At 45.8% G+C, this 2500-nt stretch overlaps 1 protein-coding gene across 3 annotated transcripts in view; it reads left to right on the top strand.

The window, feature by feature from the left end:
* usp6nl (USP6 N-terminal like) overlaps positions 1 to 2500 on the top strand; it is a 146524-nt gene that overhangs the window by 120150 nt on the left and 23874 nt on the right. For all 3 annotated transcript variants that reach the window (XM_063217267.1, XM_063217265.1, XM_063217266.1), the window contains 2 exons: positions 367 to 476; positions 1454 to 1502. In XM_063217267.1, coding sequence (XP_063073337.1) covers positions 367 to 476; positions 1454 to 1502 — 159 coding nt within the window. The remainder of the gene's footprint in view (positions 1 to 366; positions 477 to 1453; positions 1503 to 2500) is intronic.

Genomic DNA, 2500 nt, shown 5'->3' with positions numbered 1-2500 from the left:
GATTTTGAGGCATTTTGCGTGATTGTTGCGACTTGAACAAAACTCGACAAATTCAGCACAAAACTCGACAAATTCTTTGCAGTGTTTGTAGTTTTTCCTGTAACCATGACTTTCCTGAAAGTAAACTACCGGCAAAGAAAATGCACATGCTCTCTTTTAGGCAACAGATATCTGAAGTGACATTTAACGTTAACACACATGTGGAAGGTTGCAGTTAATTTGTTAAATCATAACAGCTCTCTGAATTTGCAGGAATTCTCTGGGATTCTGAAGTTGCAAATTCCAACATCATGAAATCTTGGAGGGTCTATTTAAAAATGTATAAATATTTAATTCTTTCTCTCTATCTCTCTCTCTCCCCATCAGAAACTGAAGCATAGGGCGCGGGGCTTGTCTCCGGATATCAGACAGATCGATCTGGACGTCAATCGCACCTACAGGGACCACATCATGTTCATGCATCGTTACGACGTCAAGTGAGTGTGTGTGTGTGTGTGTGTGTGTGTGTGTGTGTGTGTGTGTGTGTGTGTGTGTGTGTGTGTGTGTGTGTGTGTGTGTGTGTGTGTGTGTGCGCGTGTGTGTGTGTGTGTGTGTGTGTGTATGTGTGTGTGTGTGTGTCAGTCTGTCTGTCTGTCTGTCTGTCTGTGTGTGCGTGTGCGCGTGTGCGTGCATTAGGGTTGCATCTGTCCATGTATATGCATGCACATCTGTATATGTAAATAAATGTAAATATATGTAATATATGTAAATATCAGTGAATCCCATTCTGTTTGTGTGTGTGTGTGTGTCTATGGCTGCCTGTGCATGTGTGGGAGAAGTAGACACCCATCAGTCTTTGTGCAGGAAGTATTGACGTTGTGAAGTTCCTCTTCACCAGACTGGAGAACAATTACCATGTGCTTGTTCCAATCCAAACAGCCTCCGTTAACACACATGAATGCATACACACGCACGCACACGCACACACATGCAGACACACGCACACACAGACGCACCGACACAGATGGCTGCCACAAGTGCACTGTGCCGGAAAATGACTTTGTTTAAGTTAAAGGCTGAGAGACAGTGTGGAAAAGGTGTGTGTGTGTGTGTGTGTGTGTGTGTGTGTGTGTGTGTGTGTGTGTGTGTGTGTGTGTGTGTGTGTGTGTGTGTGTGTGTGTGTGTGTGTGTGTGTGTGTGTGTGTGTGTGTGTGTGTGTGTGTGCGTGCGTGCATGCGTGCGCGCGGTACTACATGAGCAAGGGAAGAATCGACACAGTCTCTCTGTCTCTGTCTGTCTCTCTTTCTCTCTATCTGTGTCTATCTTTCTCCGTCTGCCACAAATATTGACAATTTGAAAGTGATTGTTCGTTCTAAATCTTCAACCAAATGCCATTCTCACCATAAGTCTGCTGGAAATCCAGGTTGTTTTTATCTTCCCTCCTCTTGTGTGTCCTCTCTGTGTGTCTTTTCAGGCAGCAAGCCCTGTTTCATGTTCTCACGGCCTACTCTATCTACAACACGGTAGGTTTACCCTCTGTGTGTGTTTTAGCTTTGTAAAGGTCTTTGTTGACTTTGTTTAAGTTAAAGGCTGAGAGACAGGGTGGAAAAGATGTGTGTGTGTGTGTGTGTGTGTGTGTGTGTGTGTGTGTGTGTGTGTGTGTGTGTGTGTGTGTGTGTGTGTGTGTGTGTGTGTGTGTGTGTGTGTGTGTGTGTGTGTGTGTGTGTGTGTGTGTGTGTGTGTCTGTGTGTTCAACATCTAAATTCAACATCTATTCGCCAACGTTCATATACCGCAGAAGACACTAACTCAACTCAACAATAAGACGGTACAGTTGGTTAGGAAGTGGTTTGGCCTCAACACTCACTCAACTAGGGACATCATCTTTCAGTCTCAAAAGGACGGAGGGCTGGGTGTTACAAATGTGGAGTGGGTATATATGGCCACTAGAACAAGTCATCTCCTTAATATGCTTAACAACAGCGACGCTGCAGTGCGAGAGATGGCGCGTGCATCGCTCATCCAACATCTTCGCAGGCGTAAAGTCCCAATTGCCACGGAGGAGGACAAGCAGTTCCTGGGATTTCAGATAAAGGAGAATGGTAAATTAAATATCAAGGCCGTGGGATTCGGTGCGAGGTCCGACTGGCTTGACCTGAATGACTTGTGTTTTCGCACGGGATTATACCTGAAATGGGAGAGATCCGACAGCGCTCCAATTACGCTCCAAAACGTTCCAACGGACCCGCTCTGCTACACTCGCGTCACTTATACAACAGGTGACACGCTCCACGACCTACCAGTAGTGGGGGCGAGACAGTCACTTCTTAAAATCCGGCGGTCCCAGAGCGCAGAACGCTGGACACATCTCAGACTGCAAGGGAAACTGGCATATTTACCATTTGCAAATCACTCCCTATCACACACAGTTTATTCCAACACTGCAATTGGCGAAGACATTCTTAAATTTACCGTTAAAGCCCGTCTCCAAGTACTACCCACCAAATCCAACCTTGCCATC

Source organism: Engraulis encrasicolus, chromosome 15 (genome assembly GCF_034702125.1).
Source record: "Engraulis encrasicolus isolate BLACKSEA-1 chromosome 15, IST_EnEncr_1.0, whole genome shotgun sequence".
Classification (NCBI taxonomy): Eukaryota; Metazoa; Chordata; class Actinopteri; order Clupeiformes; family Engraulidae; genus Engraulis; species Engraulis encrasicolus.
This window is presented reverse-complemented; position numbering and strand designations above follow the sequence as displayed.